The following is a 21154-nucleotide window of genomic DNA, read 5'->3' on the forward strand; positions in this document are numbered from 1 at the left end:
AAGGTAAGCTACCTGTTCCTGAGCATCAACTATGTCCTGAGGGCGTTGAAGATAACAGTGATGTCTATTTGCTGAACAGCTGCTCTGTGTCCAGGACTTTGGTGTGGAGGTGGCGATTACTGAGCACTGACAGTGTTTCAGGCTGCAGCGTGAGGTGGTTTAGCTATCATGAGCTCAGTCTATTCTCACATCTATTCTAAGAAGACAAGCTATTATAGTCCCCATTTTACAGATGAGAAAACCAAGGTTTGCCTGGGGCCACACAGCAGAACGTGGTCTATGGGACACCCAGCCGTTTCAATTATGTCATATTCTCCCGGGGCGTGGGGGGGGGGGAGTGGGGGCGCGTAGGGGGGATATAGGGGGGTGTAGGGGAGGTGAGGGGGTGGGCTCAGAAATCCCCCCACAAAACAACTAGCTCCCAAGCCAGCCTTTCCTTCTCCAACCCTGTGCTTTTAGCCCAAACAGGCTCAGTAGTATTGCTCTCCCACTTCTGAGCTGATTCCCAAACGGGCTTGACTGCCGGTCACTTGCCCCTCTTTCCGCACTGAGGGAGTGAGTGCCCGGTCTCTGGGGGCCAGTCCTCAGGACTACGTGGCGGGAAGGGACCTTGGGAGAGTAAACCAAAGCTTCCGGCGCTGCAGCTGAGGGCTGGCACGTGTGAGCCTCACGGGTACACGGTGCCCCAGGCTGTCTCAGGTGACCGTCCCTAGGAAACCCAACCCCACAGAGGCAAGGACACTTGAGGACATCAGCGGGACGGGCAGCAGCCCAAAGCCTGGCAGAGGAGGGAGCTCCCAGGGGGCTAACAATACCACTGACGATACTCCCGCAAAACGCAGCGGCCCCGGACGGGCGGCGCAGTGACACTGAGGAGGCCGGTGCGGGCCCAGGACGGATGGCGCAGTGACACTGTGAGGAGGCAGGAGCGGGCCCAGGACGGATGGTGTAGTAACACTGTGAGGAGGCAGGCACGGGCCCAGGACGGACAGCGCAGTGACACTGTGAGGAAGCAGGCGCGGGCCCAGGACAGATGGTGTAGTAACACCGTGAGGAGGCAGGCATGGGCCCAGGACAGATGGTGTAGTAATACTGTGAGGAGGCCGGTGCGGGCCTAGAACGGATGGTGCAGTGACACTGTGAGGAGGCCGGCGCGGACCCAGGACTGACGACATAGTAACACTGTGAGGAGGCCGGCGTGGGCCCAGGACAGACCGCGCAGTGGCACTGTGAGGAGGCTGGCTTGGGCCCAGGACGCATGGTGTAGTAACACTGTGAGGAGGCCGGCGCAGGCCCAGGACGGACGGTGCAGTGACACTGTAGGGAGGGAGGCGCGGGCCCAGGACGGATGGTATAGTAACACTGTGAGGAGGCAGGAGTGGCTTCCCTGGTCTTTCAGGGGCAGAGAGTCCGCCTCCCAATGCAGTCGACATGGGTTCGGTCCCTGGGTTGTTGGGAAGATCTCCTGGAGGAGGAAATGGCAACCCACTCCAGTATGCTTGCCTGGGAAACCCATGGACAGGGAAGGCTGGGGGGGGGGAGCTACAGTCCATTGGATCACAGCATCAGACTGACTTAGCGACTACACAATAGCCAGGAGGCAAGCGAGGGTGCCATAGGGCTGAGACTGGGCAGAAGATACCGAATACATGATGAAGGACCAGGCTTGTCCTGGGGTGCTGACACTTTCACTGAAGAGTTATTTCTGTAACTGCCACAAGTTCCAGATATTTAGGCTCCATGGTTCAGTAAAATGTCCCCTCCCCTCCCCACCAAATTAGTAGACCTAACGATTTTGAAGGTTGGCCGAAAAGAAACAAAGACATTAATAAAGTAATTTACCATCAATTATTACCATCTTGTTAACATGTTAGCACCTAAAAAGTAGGCAGGGCATGATCTCAAACTACCCCACAATTGCACTCATCTCACACACTAGTAAAGTAATGCTCAAAATTCTCCAAGCCAGGCTTCAGCAATACGTGAACTGTGAACTTCCAGATGTTCAAGCTGGTTTTAGAAAAGGCAGAGGAACCAAAAATCAAATTGCCAACATCCGCTGGATCATCGAAAAAGCAAGAGAGTTCCAGAAAAACATCTATTTCTGCTGTATTGACTATGCCAAAGCCTTTGACTGTGTGGACCACAATAAACTGTGGAAAATTCTGAAAGAGATGGGAATACCAGACCACCTGACCTGCCTCTTGAGAAACCTGGATGCAGGTCAGGAAGCAACAGTTAGAACTGGACATGGAACAACAGACTGGCTCCAAATAGGAAAAGGAGTATGTCAAGGCTGTATATTGTCACCCTGCTTATTTAACTTATATGCAGAGTACATCGTGAGAAACACTGGGCTGGAAGAAGCACAAGCTGGAATCAAGATTGCCGGGAGAAATATCAATAACCTCAGATATGCAGATGACACCACCCTTATGGCAGAAAGTGAAGAGGAACTAAAAAGCCTCTTGATGAGAGTCAAAGTGGAGAGTGAAAAAGTTGGCTTAAAGCTCAAGATTCAGAAAATGAAGATCATGGCATCTGGTCCCATCACTTCATGGCAAATAGATGGGGAAACAGTGGAAACAGTGTCAGACTTTATCTTTTTGGGCTCCAAAATCATTGCAGATGGTGATTGCAGCCATGAAATTAAAAGACTCTTACTCCTTGAAAGGAAAGTTATGACCAATCTAGATAGCATATTAAAAACCAGAGACATTACTTTGCCAACAAAGGTCCATCTAGTCAAGGCTATGGTTTTTCCAGTGGTCGTGTATGGATGTGAGAGTTGGACTGTGAAGAAAGCTGAGTGCTGAAGAATTGATGCTTTTGAACTGTGGTGCTGGAGAAGACTCTTGAGAGTCCCTTGGACTGCAAGGAGATCCAACCAGTCAATTCTAAAGATCAGTCCTGGGTGTTTATTGGAAGGACTGTTGCTAAAGCTGAAACTCCAATACTTTGGCCACCTCACGCAAAGAGTTGACTCACTGGAAAAGACTATGATGCTGGGAGGGATTGGGGGCAGGAGGAAAAGGGGACGACAGGGGATGAGATGGCTGGATGGCATCACGGACTCGATGGACATGAGTTTGAGTGAACTCCGGGAGTTGGTAATGGACAGGGAGGCCTGGCATGCTGTGATTCATGGGGTCGCAAAGAGTCGGACACGACTGAGCGACTGAACTGAACTGAACTGAATCTCAAAACAGAAGACAGTCGTTCACATTGCAGAAATAATGCTTTATGAAAAACTCACCCCCACTGAATTTATGTTTCACCAGGAAGCCTGGTGAAAACTAGGTTTCCCTTGGGACCCATCCACTGGTCTGTCTGACCCATCTGGGTCTTGTCTTCCCTCAGGGATCTACCCCAGGAGCCCCACAGCCTAAGTGATCATTTGAGGGTGGCGGCTCAGAGGCAAGAATGCCTTGAATGACCCATGATGGTGGGACTGTCCCCCAGGGATGTATTAGTGTCCATCTCACCCTACTTCTGTCCTGAGTCCACACTGGGTAGAAAGAACACTGGCTTCAGAGTGCACGGAAATACAGTAGGTCTAAGTTCTGGCTCTCCCCTCTCCAGCCACATTAAGACCACCATTCCACTGAGCCTCAGTTTCCTCATCTGTAAAATGGGTTTCCAGTGTGCTCTTGCACAGTGCTTATAGGGGTTCAGTGGGATGGGGCATCCCCAGGCCTGGCAGGGGCTAGGTGCTGAGGTAATGCTCTTTGCTTTTGTCGCTTCCTCTTGGGGCACGGGGCAGCCCATTTTCTCTCTGCCTATGTGACGCTGAAGAACCTTATTGTGCTTCAGTCCTCCTCCTGGTATCAAGAACAAAATCATGATGCCCTTGGTCAAATCAGGCTGTGGTTCTCGGTCCTAGTCTTGCCAAAAACCTGTGATATGCCCTCTCCCTGTAGACCTCACTTTTTTTTTTTTTTTTTTTGAGGGGGGGGACTGTGCCATTTGGCTTGTGGGGCTTTAGTTCCCCAACCAGGGATCAAACCCAGGCCCTTGGCCATGAAAGCACAAAGTCCTAACCACTGGCCCACCAGGGAGTTCCCTGGACCTCACTTTTTCGAGGCTATAAAGTGAGTTTCGAGCTCATTGATCCCGGAGAGCCTCCGAGCCCCTGGGTAGGGCTGATTCGCAACTTCCTCGCTGTTAAGGGGGTTTGAGGGGAAGATGGTGGAGAGAGGCGTAGCCTCACCCTCTTTGCTGAGGTCCTGCAAAGGGAGGAGCACGTGGACGGGACCCTGGAGGATTTTTTGCATCAACCTAAGGCCCTCGTTCCTTGTACCCTGTCCCAGACCCAGGATAACCGCCCTCAGTGACTGTCGGGGAGAGTCCCCTGCCCACCACACCCCAAGCTGCCCCGTCAGGCAAGAAGGCCTGGTGCCCCGCCACCATCCAGGGGCTGGCAGCCGCCAAAGCGCTCGTGCGGAAGCTGAGGCCAGTGTCTTGATTCCCCAGGGCAGGCTGCCTTGAGCCCAGTCCTGGTGACATTTCCAGTTAATCTATCTCACACCCTGGGTGCCACCTGACACCTTGGGGCTATTCTGGGGAGCTGAGGCAGGATTTGGAGCCTCCGGGAAATGTCTGGAGCCCAGAGGCCCTGAAACAGATGTCGCCTCCCCCTCCCCAGGGAGGACAGAGCGGCTCCGGGAGGCAGAGCCCTGGGCAGGCCACAAGCCTGCTCCCATCCCCTCAGGAGCATCCCATAGGAATTCAGTTAAACTGGACCTTGAGGGAAGCTTTGAAGGGGAGAAGTCCTCGAGGAATACCTTGTAACTTGGGGGAGTCTCCGAGGGAGGGCGGCAGGGTGAGGAGGCCGTTCCAACTGACCATAAAGTTTTGTCAAGAGTCACAAGAGAGAAGGTGTCAAGCACCGTGGGATGTCAGGAGGTGGATGATAAGGGAGCCCGATTATGTGATTTCATGGGAAGTCAGTGAAATTTGTCCCAATTGAATAAACCGAAGAAAAAATAATAGGCATGTTATTCGGTATTATAGAGCTTCCCTCAGGCAGTGAGGGGACAGGCTAAACAAAGAACCCCTGGGTTTATTTAGAAGCTGTTTGGTACTCTCTTTGGTTTTTTTTTGTTTGTTTGTTTGGTTTTTTGTTTTTGTTTTCTTTTTTCACTTGTGCAAATATTACATTGATAACAAAAATTTAATGTAAGAAATTCATAATGGGGAGTTCCTTGGCATTCTGGTTAGGACTTGGTGCACACCACAGGTTCCGTCCCTGGTCAGGGAACTAAGAGCTCGCAAGCCACATGGTGCAGCCCAGAATAACGAAAAGTTCATAATGAAGTACAGGGAAATGCTCCTGATTTCTCTCCTGTGACCACTGCTTTCACGGACCACAGGAGCCGTGATGCAGTGGCGCCTTGCAGCCTAGAGACCAAAGCCACAGGGTCACCAGGGTGGGGAGTTGGCCCCTCCTCTGGGAACGACCTCTAGAGGAGTGAGTCCTGGGTCTTGGAAGGTGGGCTTTGGTTTTGGAAACAACCCAGGGCGGAGGTCAGCCTGAGACTGTGGAGAAAACAGCCAAGGGCAGGGGTCTGGAGTCCAAGACCTGAGGGCGACCCCTGGCCCTGCACTTTTCGGGGTCTTCATGGTCATTGCCCTGCTGGGAGCCTTGCTTCCTCCTATTTATGGCAGGATGGCCAGGGTGGTGACTGAGGGAAAACACCCATGGGAAGTGCGCTCCTGTCCACAAAGAACTGTACACCCAGGAGAGATTGTTATCTTGAAAAGCAAAGAGTCATTCCTGGAGAGGGCTGGGTCTGCAGCAGGTCCCCTGGGAGAAGCTTCAGGAAGGCAACCTCCCCAAACAGCAGCATTCCCTGGGGAGTGTCCCGATGGAAAGTCCGTGGCAGTCTGGGAGCCAGCATCAATATTGGTGCTTCTAAGCCTTCCGTCTCTAACAGTAGCTGGTGGGGCTGCCTTCTCCACTCTGTCCCTGGGAGTCTTATCCCGCACCAGCCCCCCAGATCATCAGCCCAGTGTGCTGACAAGTGACATCTCCAAGTCTGAGTTTGCTCGCCTATAAAGTGGGAACAATAATATTTATCTCATAGGACTTTCCCTGGGTGCTCAGACGGTAAAGAATCCACCTGTCGATGCGGGAGATCCGGGTTTGATCCCTGGGTCAGGAAGATCCCCTGGCGAAGGGATAGGCTGCCCACTCCAGTATTCTTGTCTGGAGAATCCCACGGACAGAGGAGGCTGTGGTGTACAGTCCATGGGGTCGCAGAGTTGGACACGAATAAACGGCCAACCACACACAGAAAAGACTGGGGGCTCCTTGAGAGCAGGCACTGTGGGCCGATTGCCCACCCCGCTCCCCATGTGTGGGGCCTAGAGGCAGTCGATGCTCAGTAGTGATTTGCTGTGTGAATGGGATCAATGGGAGGAGTTTATATAATTATTTCCTACAGCACCTAATGTGGGGCGCAGAAGTGGGGATACTGCCTCCCTCTCCCAAGGACTCGGTGCCCTTAGAACCACCCTCCTACCTCCTTCCAGACCTGGAAGAGCCGCATTCAGAGTGAGGAGGGAACTGGGCTGTGGGCAAAGGGAGGCCCTCCGTATAATCCCTGACTTAAGAGAGAGGAGGCACGCCACCCCTCCAGGGAGACAGCTCAGCTGCCAGCAGGACCGACCAGGAACCCGGTGTTCTCACCCAGCTCCGACCTCCGTCCAAGTCATGCTCAGCCCAAGGCCGAGCCCACAGGCTGTCTGCGACCTGGACCCAGCTCGCCCCACTCCGCGTGTCGCTCCCACCACCTTCCCAACATTTCCCCTGCCTCACCCTCTTGGTCTCTAACTCAGGGGGCCATGTTGCCCCTGGGGGACCTTTGGCAATATCTGGAGACCTTTTGGTTGTCTCAGCTGGGGGAATGTTATGGGCACCCAGGGGGTAGAAGCCAGGGATGTGGCTAAACACCCTGCAATGCACAGGGTAGACCCACAACAACAGCAGCAGCAACAATCTGGCTCAAAACGTCAGCAGCGCCTACCGTTGCAATTAGGACAACTCATCTAATGGGAAAGCGCCTCATTTTTCAGGTAGAGCGACTGGGGCTCAGAGAAGCTGTCTAAGCCACCCAGCACCACACAGCTTACAAGCCGCAACCACGGTTCAAGCTCAGTCCTGTCTAATGCTGAACTTTGGGCTCATTTCATTGCCCCACGAAGTCCCCACAGCAGGCCTACGAACAAAGAAGGTCCCTCCCCCAGAGGAGGGACAGCGAGGACCCCATCCTGGATCCTCTATCTGGCGGCTTGGCCTCTTGGGCACAGTCAGATCAAGAGGAGCTGACAGTGCAGTTTCCCACCCAAAGTAAAACCCTCGGTCCTTAGGTGTGGGGTCTAGACACCCTGGAGTTCTGGAAGAGAAACACACAGACGCATATGTGTACACACCCCCAGGACAGGCCAGGAAGGCAGGTAGGGAGTCCCGTGAAAGTTTCCAACATCTGAGCTTTGATTCACACGAAATGCGGTGTATGCTTCAGATCTCCTTGTGTGACCCTGTGACCTTGTGCCCTGGGCACGCGCCTTGACCTCTCTGAACTCCCAGATCTGCCCAGTGCGGCTCATCCCGCCCACCACCCAGAGCTGTAGAGGAGCAGCAAGGGGGCGGGAGACCCCAGACCCACCTGGCAGCACCTTCGTGAGTTTCGCAATCTGCACGGTATCCGCTCGTGTCTCCATCCAGCAGTGTGGTGTTGAGGCAGGGGGTTGGCTAAGGTGACCTCAGCACAGCTCTTCCCTCGGGTGAGCTGCACCGTAACCCCGTAGGTCCCCCTCCTGCCCCCTCCCCACCCTCTCTGGCCAGCCCAGCAGCTCACCCACCTGTCTGTCCCCAGAGATCTCCCTGGATGTGGATGCAGACCGCGACGGCGTGGTGGAGAAGAACAACCCAAGAAAGGTACCTCACTCCCAGGGCAGGCGGCCCTGAATGGGGGGCTTCCAGGGCCAGAGCCCCAGCCTGGGGCCTACAGGCAGCCGGTCCTCCCAGCAAACTCTCACTTTACAGATGAGAAGACAAGTTCCCAGACACACACACCATTGACAGAGCCCACCGAGGAGCAAGCTCCTTAGAGGAACAGCCACAGAGCTGGTCCCCAAGTCTCAGTGGCCCATCCAGAGGGTGGGGACACCCAGGTCATGCAGTTGGTGTAAAGGATGAACGTCCTGCCACAGAGGAAGTGCCGCCAAAGCATTTGCTCTTACAGTTTTGCCTTTTTGGGGTTTTTTTTGGCCATCTGGAGCAGAAGATTGCAGTAATCATTCCCAATTCAAGGCGTGTCATCTCTAATGATGCATACACACCCTCTTCCTGGTTTTGTGTATTCATTTATTTGTTCATCCGGTCTTCCCTGGGGGCTCAGACGGTAAAGAATCCGCCTGCAATGTGGGAGACCTGGGTTTGATCTCTGGGTTGGGAAGATCCCCTGGAGGAGAGCATGGCAACCCACTCCAGTATTCTTGCCTGGAGAATCCCATGGACAGAGGAGCCTGGTGGGCTACAGTCATGGGGTCACAGAGTCGGACGCGACTGAGCACATTTGTTCATTCATCATTCACTCATTTGTTCATTCATTCATTCTCCCCAGTCCTACATTCCTTCACTCCCACTCTGCTCCCCTGCAAAGGGCCACGTGGATGATTTTAATGGGTCACTTTCCGTTCTTGTGATTCTTGTGAAACATGCAGTGTGGTTAGGGTGTGTGTATTTTTAACTTGTGTAGGCGGCATTGTGTTCTCCAAGTCGTCTTCCTCACCCCCGTTTTATCTATTTTTAATTGAAGGATAGTGGCTTTACAGTAATGTGTTGGCTTCTGCCATACATCAACATGAGTCAGCCACAGGTATAGATATATCCCCTCCCTCTAGAACCTCCCTCCCACCTCCCACCCCATCCCACCTCTCTAGCCCTGGTTAAAGTTCCCGGAGTCGTACAGCAAACCCCCACTGGCTGTCTAGTTTATATATGGTAGTGTGAATCTCAACCCCATTTTTAAGTTCCGCTGGTTTTGCTCTGTGCACATCCTGGCTTCTATTTTCCATTTTCTGCTCTTCTAGAGCACTTAGATGTTTGCCATGGGCATACACTACTTTTATAACAACAACCTGTGTGCTGGTTTAAATTATATGGAGATGGGTACTTTAAAAAGTAATTAAATACAGCCCAGTGAGAAGCCTGGGGCCTGGCAGCCAGCTCCAAACTCTTGACGTGCCTCTGGGGGTTCCTCGGGGCTGTAGGGGAGCTGGCTCCCCGAGGTTCCCAAGGAGGGGCGTCCGCCCAGCCCTGCCTTCCTGAGGCCGAGTCAGCCCCACAGATCTGTGCTCAGTGTCTGCGGCCACATGAAGGCAGGCCCCAGGGCGGCCCCTGAGGCGTCCTGATTCCCCCGAGGAGCTGGGGGCTCACCCAGCCCCTGTGGGCCTGGACTTGCCCTGACTTCCTTCATCTGGGCCAGTGCAGTTTAATGTGATCTTCATTCATCTCATAAATATTTTTAACTTCATTGAAGTATGGCTGATTTACAGTGTTGTGTTAATTTCTGCTATGCAGCAAAGTAACTCAGCTCCACCTGTGCATTATTTTTCATGTTCTCTTCCATTACGGCTCATCACAGGACATGAACACAGCTCCCTGTGCTAACCAGTAGGGCCTTGCTGTTCAGCCATCCTGTATGTACTAGTACGTCCGCAAATCCCAGGCCCCCGGTCCTCCCCCGCCACCGCCTGGGCAACCACAAGTCTGCTCTCTATATCTGGGAGTCTATTTTTGTTTTGTAGATGTGTTCATTTGTGGCGTATTTTAGATTCCACGTGTAAATGCTGTCACTGCTATTTGTCTGTTTCTGACTTATTTCCCTTCGTATGACACCTCCTAAGTCATCCATGTTACTGCAGACGGCGTGTACCATTCATTTTGGTGGCTGAGTCCTATTCCATCATACCCATATGCCGTCGTGCGCACGCTCCACGCCCATGTGCCGGCGTGCGCACGCACCACGCCCATAGGCCGTCGTGCGCGCGCTCCACAGCCTCTCCGTTCGTCGTCGATGGACACGGAGGTTGTTTCCGTGTCTTGGCGACGGTGCCTAGTGCCGCAGTGAACGTGGTGGAGCATGTATCTTTTCATATTATGCTTTGTCTGGGAATATCTCCAAGTATGCGATTGCTGGATCATGCGGCAACTCTGTTTTCAGTTATTTGAGGAACCTCCGTACTTTTCTCCACAGCGGCTGCATCAGTTCACATTCCCACCAACAGTTCCCTTTCATCCACACCCTCTCCTGCATCTATTATTTGCAGACTTTTTAATGATGGCCGTTCTAACCAGTGTGAGGTACCAGTGTGTGTTGTTGTTTTGATTTATCCCATAAATATTTTTTCAGCGTCTCTTATGTTTCACGACTGGGTCAGGCCTGGGGGATGGCGAGAGCAGGACAGACAGCAGCCCCTGCCACCGGGGCCCGCAGTCCAGGGGGCATGGGGGCCACGGTGAAGGAAGACTGGCGGCGGTTTCGGCACAGTTGTCCTGAGTCCGCCCCAGAAGGAGCGCGTGAACCCAGGGAAAGCTGCTTTGGTCCAGAATATCAGAGAGGCTTCCAGGAGGAAGAGGGTTATGCTCTGGGACCGGAAGGAGGGGTGGACTTGGCGAGGTGAAGCGGGGCAGGGCCGCTTTCCAGGTAGAGGGGGCAGCGCGCGAAGGCCCGAGCTTGGAGTCTTCTGGGAGCCGGGCGGCGGCCAGCGAGGGGGAGGCGGACGGAAAGGGGCCGAGGCGGGCAGGTCTCGCGGGGCCCCACGGCCCGAGTCAACAGGGGGCCCTGACAAGGCGTGAAGCAGGGAAGCAACGCGATCCGGTTGGAGTTTGTCCTAATATCGCTCTGGCTTCAGTCTTGAAAAGGAATCACCTTACAGGTCCCACTTGGAGCACTCAGAGCAAGTTTGAAAATGGCCGGGTGTCCGTTCACCCGAGAGCCCTGAGCCCCTCTGGGTGCCTCTTCTTCCCTCCAGTGTTACGGAGATATAATTGACGTATATCAGCGTGTATGTTTAAGGTACCGCAGAATGGCTTTGTTTATTGATTTGGGCTGCGTCGGGTCTTGGCTGCAGCACTCGGGGTCTCTGTTACACCGTGCGGGATCTTTCGTTACAGCGCGTGGACTCTCTAGCTGTGGTGCGTGGGCGCAGTAGTTGCCGCAGCGAATCCAGAGCACACGGGGCTCAGTGGTGGTGGCCTGTGGCTTCAGTTGCTCTGTGGCACACAGCCTGGTGATTGGACTCACATCATGAAATGGTCACCGCACTCAGTTCAGTGTAAATCCATCATCCCATATAGGTACAGAGTTGTTGCTCAGTCACTCAGCCGTGTCCGACTCCTTGCGACCCCGTGGACTGCAGCGTGCCAGGCCTCCCTGTCCTCCACCAACTCCTGGGGTTTCTTCAAACTCACGTCGTTGTGTGGGTGATGCCATCCAACCAGCTCATCCTCTGGCGCCACCTTCTCCTCCTGCCCTCAATCTTTAGAAATAGAAAAAAAGAAAGTTTTCCTTCCGATGAAAACACTTAACATTTACTGTCTTCACAGCTTTCATTTATAGTACATGGCAGTACTTGTCTCTCTCTGACTTACTTCACTTAGGTTCATCCATGTTGTTGCAAATGGCAAGATTTCTTTTTTTTTTGTAGCTGAATACTATTCCATTGTGTATGTGTACTGCATCTTCATTATCCAGTCTTTTTTTTTTTTTTCTCACTATGTGCCAGGCACTTTTTTTTTTTAACTTTACAATATTGTATTGGTTTTGCCATACGTCAACATGAATCCACCACGGGTGTACACGTGCTCCCATATCTATTCATTATTGATGGGCACTTAAATTCCTTCCATATCTTGGCTATTGTAAATAATAATGCAGTAACATGGGAATACATATGTCTTTTCTAATTTGTGTTTTTATTTTCTTCAGATAAAGACCCAAGAGTGGAATTTCTGGATCATACGAAAGTTCTATTTTTAATTCTTTGGAGGAATCTCCATACTTTTTTCCATAGTAGCTGCACCAACTTATATTCCTACCAGCAGTGCGCAAGGGCTCCCTGTACTCCCCATCCTCGCCAGTGCTTATTATTCGTTGTCTTTTTTGTGGTAGCCGTTCTGACAGGCGTGAGGCATTTCATTGTGGTTTTCATTTGTATTTCCCTGTTGATTAGAGATGTTGAGCGTCTTTTCACATATCTGCCCCCCTTTGTATGTCTTCTTTGGAAAGAATGTCTGTTCAGCTTTGCTGTCCATTTTTAAAATCAGGTTGTTTTCTGACCTTGAGTTGTATGAGTCCTTTGTATATTTGGGGTATTAACCCTGATCAGATATATCTGTTACAAACGTCTTTTCCCATTCAGTAAGCAGCTCTTTTATTTTGTTGATAGTCTCCTTTGTCGAGCACAAGCTCTCTAGTTTCATGTGATCCTGTTTGTTTTCGCTTGTGTTGCACTTGCCTGAGGACATAGATCCCAAAAAACTGTTTCTAAGACTGATGTCAAAGAGCACACTGCTTGTGTTTTCTTCTAGAAGTTTTATGGTTTCAGAGCTCACATTTACGTCTTTATTCTACGTTTATGCTTGTGTGTGGCATTTGTAAGAAAGAAGCCCAGTTTGGTTCTTTGGGCGTGGCTGTCGGGGTTTGCCCAACACTGTCTGTTGAAGAAGCTGTCTTGCCCGGGGTAGGCTTGCCCCTTGTCGTGGGCTGACGGCCCCGTAAGTGTGCTTCCTCTCCAGCTCTGTCCGCGCCGGTCGTCTGTGTGTCTGTCTCTGTGCCCTCACCTTGCTGCTTTGACTGCTGCAGCTTTGTGGTTTGGTCTGCAGTCAGGCCCCATGTTGCCTTCCCTCTGCCTTGGAGCCCGTCATAAAATGTCTGCCTGTCCATTTCTCTGGGCCCTGCCTCCCCACCCCACTCCAGGCAGTGGGGCACCAGATGTGAGGCTCGTGATGCCCGAGCCAGCCTTCTGTATCTGTCTCTCTGCCTGTCTGTCCCCACCCTGAGCCTGCCTTGGCGCTAACCCTGGCTCTCTCCAGGCATCAGACGAAGGACTCGTGCTTGCCAGGTCACAGCTGCCCCCGTGGCTGCTCTTGAGTCTCACCCTGGGCCGTCTCCCCAGTGTCCTGTGGGGTCTGCTCTGAGGCTGGGAACATCTGCAGAAGTAGAGACAACAGCGTTGCCCTCTCTCCTCGCCGACGCAGGCATCCTGGACCTGGGGCCCTGAGGGCCAGGGCGCCATCCTGCTGGTGAACTGTGACCGAGACACACCCTGGTTGCCCCAGGAGGACTGCAGTGATGAGAAGGTCTACAGCAAGGAAGGTGCGAGGGCTCAGCACTCGGGGCTGCGAGGAGGGCAGGGAGGGGCAGTGGGGACATTCGGGCCAAGTCTTGGGCAAAGCGGGAGGCGGGTGTGACCTTGGCTCTCCTGAGAACTGGACTCAGGTATCCACTCTTGCTAAGAACAGATGGCGAAACTATCAATACTGCTCGGTTGGATTGGAACCACGCTCTTTACGAAGCTGCACCTATGTTAAAAAAGGAGCAGAAGGATGTTCCAGAAGTGTTATGGGAGGTCATCTGTGGTGTTGGAGATAGCAACTAGTTCTTACACTTTTCATAATATATACGTTTCCATAATATATACGTTTGGGGTTTGCTTTGTCCTGCTTGTAAAAGTAACAGGCCAACATTCCAGCCACAGTTCCCCTTTTTCTTTTTTAATTGAGATATGATTGACATACAGCAGTATGTGAGTTTAAGGCACACAGCACAGTGATTTGATTCCCATACATCATAAAGTGAGTATCTCAAGAAGTTTAGTAAACATCCATCATCTCATATAGGTACACAATTAAAGAAATAGAAAAAAAAATCCTTGAGAGGAGACCTCTTAGGATTGACTTTCTTAACGACTTTCACGTGAGACGTGCAGCAGTGTCTGAGATCAGTCGTGTTGTTCCTCGCATCCCGAGGATAACTGGAAGTTGGTACCTCCCAAGTACCTTCATCCAGTCCCCCCGCACCTCGGACCCCTGCAGCCCAGAGCGGTTCTCTCAGTTCCAGCCTCCTCTTGCCTCTGCCCGCAGACCTGAAGGACATGTCCCAGATGATCCTGCGGACCAAAGGCCCTGAGCACCTCCCTGCCGGCTACGAGATCGTCCTCTACATCTCCATGTCGGACTCGGACAAAGTGGGCGTGTTCTGCGTGGAGAGTGAGTGTCCCCTGCCCACCCTCCAGTGGCTTCTGCCCTCGGGGAGCGTGCTTCACCCTCTAAGGCTCCCCAGGGCCCCCTTAGTCATCACAGGGGCAGGTGGCTGGAGAGGTCCAGGACTGGCCTCTTGGTAATGGACCAGCCATCATCCAGGGCCACCTCGGCCCTGTGAAGTCAGGGCCCCAAGGGCGCGGCCTCTCCGCCCTCAAGGAGTCAGCGGTGACAGTCACGGGCTTTGTGAGTCATCCTCCCCAGACTCATGTCGCCTTCATGACGCCTGAGGCAGGGACCCACCCTCTCCCTGGCCGGTGTTTCTCCTCTCCGACTTTCTGAAAATGAAAAACTGCCCCGACTTTTTTTTTTTTGGCATGCCGGGTCTTCATTGCAGCATGGGGGATGGTTAGTTATGGCACGTGGGCTCATGTGGGCTCACGTGGCCTCTGGTTCCCTGACCAGGGATCGATCCTGGGCCCCCTGCAGTGGGAGCGTGGGGTCTCAGCCACTGGACCACCCAGGGAAGTCCCCCGCCCCGACTTTGAAAGAGCCCCTGATGATGCTGTGTGCACCCTCGAGGAGTAGACCCCTAGTTCATCTTGCCAAGGACAGGGCATCCGGGGCCCCCTGTGTGGGAAACATGCTTTGCAAGGGGCTAATGCCCACAGCTGCCCGCTCAGTCTCATGCCTTCTGTGGTTGGCTGTTGAGCCCCTCCATGCCGGGTGCTGGGTCTCAGCACCAGGATCCCTGGGTCAGCACCCTGCCCTCAGGGAGGGGACAGCCTGTGAGGGAGACGTCACGGGGAGCTTGACAAGGCAAGGACACAAAGCAAGTCGTAGGGGACAGCAGGTGGAGGCGGGAGCCACTGGCATAGAGGGTCGGGGGGCCTCTCCAAGGGGGGCGACGTCTGAGTCGAGACCCAAACCAGCCATGAGAAGTGCTGAGTGCTCAGTCGCTCAGTCGTGTCCGGCTCCCTGCAACCCCACAGACTGCAGCCTGCCAGGCTCCTCCGTCCATGGGGTTTTCCCAGGCAAGAATACTGGAGTGGTTTACCATGCCCTCCTCCAGGGGATCTTCCCAACCCAGGGATCGAGCCCAGGTCTCCCGACAGTGAGAAAGAACCAGCCGTTCCCGAGCTGAGGGAAGAGTGTTGCAAGCGGAGGGAACCGGTTTGGAGCACTAGGGGAGCAGGCAGCACACCGCAGCAAGGGATGTGTTGGAGTCAAGGTCGGCGGACTGGGCAGGGGCCAGGGCAGAGAGAGGGCTTGGATTGACTCTAAGCGCAGCCAAAAGCCATTAGAGGCTTTTAAGCAAGCGACTGTCAAGCTCTGATTTATGTGTTAAAAAGCTCTCTCAGCAAAATAGTTCGCTTTGCGATTTGCCGTGGTGCGGGGTGGAGCTGCCCTGCGTGCCTGTCCCTCCAGGAGCCTGGGGTCTCCTAGCTCTGGAACCCACCTCACAGAACAGGCCCACTCAGAACCGGGGCAGGTCCCGGTGACCCCGGGCCCTCGCCTCCAGGAGGGGTTCCGCCAGGACCACAGTGGACAGCTGTCACCTGAAGCCCGTCCTCCTGCTGATCCACCCCGGGATCGGGCAGTGACTGCCGAGGGCTGAAAGGTCCCCAGTCAGGCCGGCTCCACTGCCCCAGGGGGCCCGAGCCGTTGCTGTTTACCCCATCCAGGCCGGGATTAACACGGCGGGTGGGGCTGCTGGCCGGGCCGGAGGGGTACGGGCAGCCCCCGAGGTCACATTGTGACGCTCGGCCTGCTGCTCCCGGCAGCCCCCAGCCGTGACCTGGAGGCCTTTCCGAGGGTGGCGGTAGCCTGAGGTGTGGCTCGGGATTACATCCGTCCCCCGCCCAGCCTTCCGCGCTGGGCCCCGAGCAGACGGGAGCCGAGCAGACGGGAGCCGCCGCTGGAAGCGCTTTGCTGCGCCATCCCCAGGCTGTTATCGGGTTGCCATCCCGTGGAGGGGCACGGCCTCACTGACGCAGCGATGAGCCCGGGAGAGTCCGTGTCCCCCAGAACCGAAGCCCCGGGTGAACACTCGGCACCAAAGAGCAGGCTGAGAGGGATTTTGTCGATGGTGCGGTTTCCTTTTCTTCCTTTTTGCGACATTTTGAGGTCTCTGCCAAACTCCAGGTGTACCGTGGGTGAGGCTGTGTGGTGTTACACGAATGTCACGTGCCACTCGTACCCAGCGGCCAGGGGCTGGGCTGGGGGCTCAGGGGCCCTGAGATGCCGTTCTGGAGCCCAGGGGCTTCACATCCCGGGCATGGGCAAGTCTCAGCAGGCCAGCCCTTGGGTACCTCGTGTGGGATGTCACTCGTGGCTAAGGAGAGGCCTGACTGTCCCCCTGGCGACAGAGATCAAATAAGAAACATGTCAGCACTCAGCAGCTGGTCCGTGGAACGCTCCCTGTGGATGACACTGCTTCTCAGGGGGCTGTTATTGTGATCGTTGATTATAGTCAGTGACGTGGACAGGCGTCCCCAGTGCTGTTAGGAAGGCCCAGGTGTGTGTACCCCAGCCTCGGATTCTGCCCTCGGGTCTCAGAGGTCAGCTCCTGACCTTTCTCTGCAGGGGTCGGCTTCTGACCTTTCTCTGCAGGGGTCGGCTCCTGACCTTTCTCTGCGGGGCTGTGGTGACTGGCTTGCACCAGTTTTCCCAGGACTGTCCTGGTTTTTGCACTAAAAATCCCTCATTCTGAAAAGCCCCTCAATCTCGGGCAAACCAGGACAGTTGCTCACACTCTCAGAGTCTCCTTGGGAGGTGGAATGACTCCACCCTGACCGGAAGGGTGATGTCACGTGCCAGCCTGCGGGCCAACGCCTAGGGCTAAGGGGAGGTCAGGGTGGCTGGCGGGGCCAGCCCGAGGCACGTGGGCCGCGCCATAGAGGGGCATTGTTGGTTCCTGCAGGGGGAGCTGGCCACGCGGAGGCAGGCCCGCATCCAGTTGGGGATGGGAGACAGGGGAAGGAGGCTCCGGGGACAGTGGCTGATTGTTCCACCGAGTGATCGATCTGCCCCGAGCTGGCCCGAGATACTGTGGGCCACAGACAGAAAAGACTACACACAGATGGGCCAAAACGAGTCCTCGTACCCCACCCAGCTCCCTTGCCAGAGCCCCACCCTCCCAGGCCCAGGGGGAGCCCACACGCACACACATCCCACCTAGCTGCCCTGAGCTGTGGGAAAGTTCTGGAGCTTTCTGGAAAGACAAGTCAGCTTTGTGGCCTGAGATCACTTTCCCAGCATCAGTTCAAGTGCAGCCTGAGACACGTGGTCATGGGAGGCCCTGGGTCCCTGGGGGAGAATTTTCCTTAACGATGCAGAGCCATCTGGACCTCCTTGGTGGTTGGGACACAGGACACGTATCTTTTCTGCATGAGGAGGATGTCACCTTTTGCACTGACCTGGGACAAACCCCTTGGGGAGCCGTCTGGACCTCCTCGGTGGTTGGGACACAGGACACGTGTCTTTTCTGCATGAGCAGGATGTCACCTTTTGCGCTGACCTGTGACAAACCCCTTGGGACACGCAGTGTTTCGGTCTGTCTTCCTCATTTCTTGGGCCCACCCACAGAAAGGGAGGTGAGGTATTTTTTTCTTTGCCTTCTATTCCTAAACCATTCAACGAGAAAGTCGTGTTTTTCAGTAAAGGGTCTGCCGATACATTCACAGGTTCTCATAACAGTAATACCAGCGGGTCCCAGCTGTGTTACCGGTCGTCACCCTTGGTTACCAAGCTTACCTCGGTTCCTGATTTTATCTTGCAAGCACCTTGTGGCATGAGTGTTACTGTCTCCCATTTAACAGATGAATAAACGAGGCTCGGGAAGGTTAAGTGAATTCCCTGGGGTTTTGCAGCTTGAAAGCCAAAGAGGCATCTCTCTGACTCTGGAAGTCATAGCCACTCAGGTAACCCACCCTCAGGGAGCTGTATTTATAACCAAGATCTAATTGAGCACCTTCTCCTATGTGAGGTGCCATCCCGAGCCCAGGCCTCGCTGGTTCCTCTGTTCATTTTGTACACGTTTGTAGCCCTCGGGCGCCTGCTCATTAATCGTTCCCTTTGTTGTTGACGACAGCACTAAGCTGAGCCTTACTCTGCCCTTCCAGCTCTGCAGGGCATAAAGAAACTTCTCCTGGAACTGCCTAGGGTCCTACCTCCATGCGTTTGGCAATGCAAGTATTGCATCTTCTCGCTGTGCCCACCTCTGCCACCCCCAAGGGCATCTCAAAGGCTGCCTTTCTTCGCTCAAACTCCTCCCATCCCGCTCCCTTCCTCTGCCTCCCAGTAACCCCTCCAGCTCACTCACCGCAGAGCTCTACTGTGACGCTTCCCTCACCTGTGCGTTCTTACCACCAGCTGAGCCTTGCGAGGGGCCACTTCTTGACCCTCTCTGTCTCGCGCAGAGGTCCTTGCCCATGTGGTCAGAGAGCAGTAACTCAGTATATGCACTCTCAATTGGCCTGAAAGTGCTCCCATATGGTGACATGGGCGCACTGGTGCATTCAGCAGATGTTTATCAAACCCAACCTGCGCTGGGCCTGGCCGGGCCTGTCTCAGCCATCATGCAGGTGACAGGCTCTGGGGGCCAACAGCTGAACACTGAGATCATGTCCGTTTGGGCTGGGACAGGGAAGGACAGGGGTGCAGACGCTGCAGACAGAGCCCCTAGCTTGGTCTCTGGGGGATCTGGGCGCAGTTCAGAAGCCTGAAGGTGGGAGACAAGCCTTCTAAGCAGAGGGAACAGCACTGCGAGGAGCCAGGAGATTTCAGTGGCCTAGGAGTGCGGGAGAAACCGGCCTTTCCTCCCAGCTGCAAACGTGTGCAACCAGGAAAAAAAAATGCACAGCGAGAGACCCACATGCTGATACGGCTTCCACTGTACAGAGGGGAATTGAGGGCATAAGTGGGTGTTTTCTTTATATAAAGGGGAGCAGAGATTGGGGTTCAGAATTAGGGATTTGATTGCCAGCTCAGCTACGTACTGGCTATATGACACCAGACAAGCCATTTTCCCTTCTGGGACTCAGTTTCCTCCTCTGTAAAATGCGAACAATAATTCCCTTCTTCGCCACCACTGGCTGCCCAGTCCTCAGCTTCTCTCATCTCTGTCTCCTTCCTGGGGAGAGCTCACTCACTCTATAGCCGAGGAAGCTGGAAGCTGGGAGGGCGTCTGGTCCGGGGCCACAGGGCTAGGGCCCAGCAGGGCTGGGACGGTGACCGGGCCGCGGCCCTTCCGGTGGCGTTGGCCGCTCGTGCTTTCCCTGTGTGTAGAGGACAAGGGGCTTTGCTGTCGCGCCCCCATCAGCGAGCCCGCCCCACGGTCGGCTGGGGGAGCGGGGCCTGAGCTGGGTCCTTCTTCCTCCAGACCCCTTTTTCGGCCAGCGTTACGTCCACATCCTGGGCCGGCGGAAGCTCTACCACGTGGTCAAGTACTCGGGCGGCTCTGAGGAGCTGCTATTCTTCGTGGAAGGCCTGCGTTTTCCCGACGAGGGCTTCGCGGGCCTGGTCTCCATCCACGTCAGCCTGCTGGAGTACATGGCCGAGGTGAGGGCCTTCGCCGGGAGGGGCTCCCGGGGGCGGAGCGGGCTCCCCTTGGAGGAAGCCCAGGTTTGGAGATCTAAGTGCTCCCATCACCTGCACACATCCGCCAGGGCCTCCGAGCCCCGCCCTGGGGGTCCTCCTCACTGTACCTCCTCCCCAGGATGCTCTTCGGGTGTGTCTCTGACCTCACGCCTGTCCCCAGGTCTGCCTGCTCCCTGGAGAGTGTGTGTGTGTGTGTGTGTGTGTGTGTGTGTGCGCGCGCGCTCAATCACTCAGTTGCATCTGGCTCTTTGCAACCCCGTGGACTGTAACGAGGTGCCCAGAGCAGAAACAGGAAGGCTGAGCCTGGCCCGATTATCATGTGAGCTGACTTCAGGAAGAAAACTTCGATGCAGCGAGATCAGACATTACTTGAGGAGCCAGGCTCCTCTGTCCATGCAATCTCCCAGGCGAGAATATCTGAAGTGGGTTACCATTTCCTTCTCCAGTGGTTCTTCCTGACCCAGGGATCCAGCGTGCGTCTTCTGCGTTGGCAGGCAGGTTCTTTACCGCTGCGCCAGCTGGGAAGCCCCCATCCATGTGCAGGGTGGGTGTAGTTCTGGGCACAGGGAACCATTGGTTGGCACGAGGAGCAAACTAAGCCATGTGCGTGTGCCCTGCTCTTCCCTCCCTAACGGGCCCTGCACCCTCGCCGTGGGAGCTGCCGAATCACAATCCTGAACCACGTCCCCCCGCTGCGGCCGGACATCTTGCGCACGTGCGCTCCTGGTTTGCAGAAAGTGAGCGGGGAGGCGAGTACTCGCCCCCTAGGGGAGCGGTGCCCCCAGCTGAGGCTGCTTCCCACCCATAAGGACCTCTTACCAAAACTGCAGCCCCGGAGCCCTGGCTCTCAGGCCCCCTTCGCTCAGATAGAGGGAGGGCCCGGCTGCCCCCTCAGACACGGGCTTGCTCCTCTGCTTCGCCTCTAGACCACTTCAAGGCGAGATGCCATGGGCTCGGCCGCAGGTGAAGCTGGGCCTCAGGGCTATGAGAAGGAGCTCGAGTCAGACTGCCCGGGTCTGAGCCCACGAGACACTGGGCAAGTGAACTGGCCCCGTGCGCCTTGGTTTCCCCACGTGGAAAATAGAAATGACACATGCTTCTGCTTCCTGGGGTGATTGTGAGCATCCAAGCTTGGAGCAGCTCATTCACAACGTGCTCTCGAGTCCCTGGGAGGAGGGAAAGGCAGAAAAAACGGAGATAACGAGATGGGGTGGGGAGGGGCTGCTCCTGCACCCGCAGTGCATCAGGGTCTCAGAGCGGCCCCTCCAGCGGACACCAGCG

At 54.9% G+C, this 21154-nt stretch overlaps 1 protein-coding gene across 6 annotated transcripts in view; it reads left to right on the forward strand.

Annotated features, from left to right (window-relative positions):
• The window catches only part of PADI2 (peptidyl arginine deiminase 2), a 56626-nt gene that overhangs the window by 21313 nt on the left and 14159 nt on the right, over window positions 1–21154 (forward strand). For 3 of the 6 annotated variants that reach the window (NM_001430719.1, NM_001430720.1, XM_010802616.4), the window contains exons 4-8: window positions 7881–7942; window positions 13271–13388; window positions 14156–14281; window positions 18397–18462; window positions 19656–19834. In NM_001430719.1, coding sequence (NP_001417648.1) covers window positions 7881–7942; window positions 13271–13388; window positions 14156–14281; window positions 18397–18462; window positions 19656–19834 — 551 coding nt within the window. The remainder of the gene's footprint in view (window positions 1–7880; window positions 7943–13270; window positions 13389–14155; window positions 14282–18396; window positions 18463–19655; window positions 19835–21154) is intronic. The other 3 variants (NM_001430721.1, NM_001430722.1, XM_010802617.4) reach the window with 2 other exon arrangements.

This window comes from Bos taurus, chromosome 2 (genome assembly GCF_002263795.3).
Source record: "Bos taurus isolate L1 Dominette 01449 registration number 42190680 breed Hereford chromosome 2, ARS-UCD2.0, whole genome shotgun sequence".
NCBI classification, from domain to species: Eukaryota; Metazoa; Chordata; class Mammalia; order Artiodactyla; family Bovidae; genus Bos; species Bos taurus.